The sequence below is a fragment of the Echinococcus granulosus genome (genome assembly GCF_000524195.1).
Source record: "Echinococcus granulosus chromosome Unknown EG_S00076, whole genome shotgun sequence".
NCBI classification, from domain to species: Eukaryota; Metazoa; Platyhelminthes; class Cestoda; order Cyclophyllidea; family Taeniidae; genus Echinococcus; species Echinococcus granulosus.
Genome location: NW_020170456.1, coordinates 132,228 through 133,270, shown reverse-complemented (window position 1 = coordinate 133,270; position 1,043 = coordinate 132,228). Strand labels below are relative to the sequence as shown.

At 49.6% G+C, this 1,043-nt stretch overlaps 1 protein-coding gene across 1 annotated transcript in view; it reads right to left on the bottom strand. All coding sequences in view use genetic code 11, as the record gives it.

The window, feature by feature from the left end:
• Positions 1–210: 210 nt before the first annotated feature.
• EGR_07388 (Adenylyl cyclase-associated protein) overlaps positions 211–1,043 on the bottom strand; it is a gene marked incomplete at both ends in the record, with an annotated part of 3,708 nt that continues 2,875 nt past the window's right edge. The window contains 2 exons of the mRNA XM_024496637.1: positions 211–219; positions 351–555. Coding sequence (XP_024348924.1) covers positions 211–219; positions 351–555 — 214 coding nt within the window. The remainder of the gene's footprint in view (positions 220–350; positions 556–1,043) is intronic.

The window sequence follows — 1,043 nt, the reverse complement described above, 5'->3', positions numbered from 1 at the left end:
CCTTCACACTGCATTAGGATCACGTTCACTTTCCTCGATGCTGCCAGGGAGTTGGCACACAAGAAGTGATATTTGTTGTGGGTGCCTGAGGCACACAGCTAACCTTTCAATAATCCCTCTTCCTGTCCCATGGCTGTCAACTTTGCATGGAAGTGCCATACGAGCCTTTTTGGTGGCGCTCAGTCGAGCACCGTGACTGTGACTGGTGTTCTAGCTCTCCTATAGGACATTAATAGGTTTGTCACTACGCCTAGACTCCTACGCCTTACAACACGTCTGCAATGAGAAATTGAGCCGTCTACTTCCGTATCAACAAAATAAGGATAAGGAAGGGGTATTCGGCAACTGACTGAGGAGTTGTTGGATGCGAGAGACGCTCCATCCGAATTCACCTCAACGTGGATGGGCGCTGATATGGGTTCGGGTGCCCGTGGGGCCTGAGCGGCGCCAGCTGCCTGCCAAATTATTCCCACAGGATAGAAATCGCACACCAATTCACGCAACGAACCAACCACTCGTAGCCACGCTCGCATCCACTCCGCGTACAGCGGCGTTCTGCAACAAAAAGGCACAAGTGTGTTCGAGGTAACCTCTAGTTTCTTCAAGATCCAGCTTAATTTCTTAAAAGTGGCCATAGTAAATGCAAAGGTAGACGCCAAGCGTGTCCAGTCAGTTACAGCCATGCCAATGGTGGGCAAGTGGTAACACATGGAAACAACAGCATATGAAGACGAATGAAGTTTGCCCCTAAATGAGGCGTAAAACCTATGCGCATCTACCAGAGTATAGATAGCACAGTGATTTCCAAAGCACAGCAATCAGTCCTGGGACCATTCAGAGCACGTGGAACCCCTTCTTCAATGAACGGCCCACGCCACACACACGCCCATCCACGAACCTTCCAATTACCCAAGTCATCCCAACGTAGATTCCAAGCCACCAGTGTCGAGATAGAGCGTGCTATCCTGGGATGGCTCAAACCTACTGCAAAATCCTTCTGTTCCAAAAATCCTCATCCATTAGTTAGATGCAGCGGTAAATGT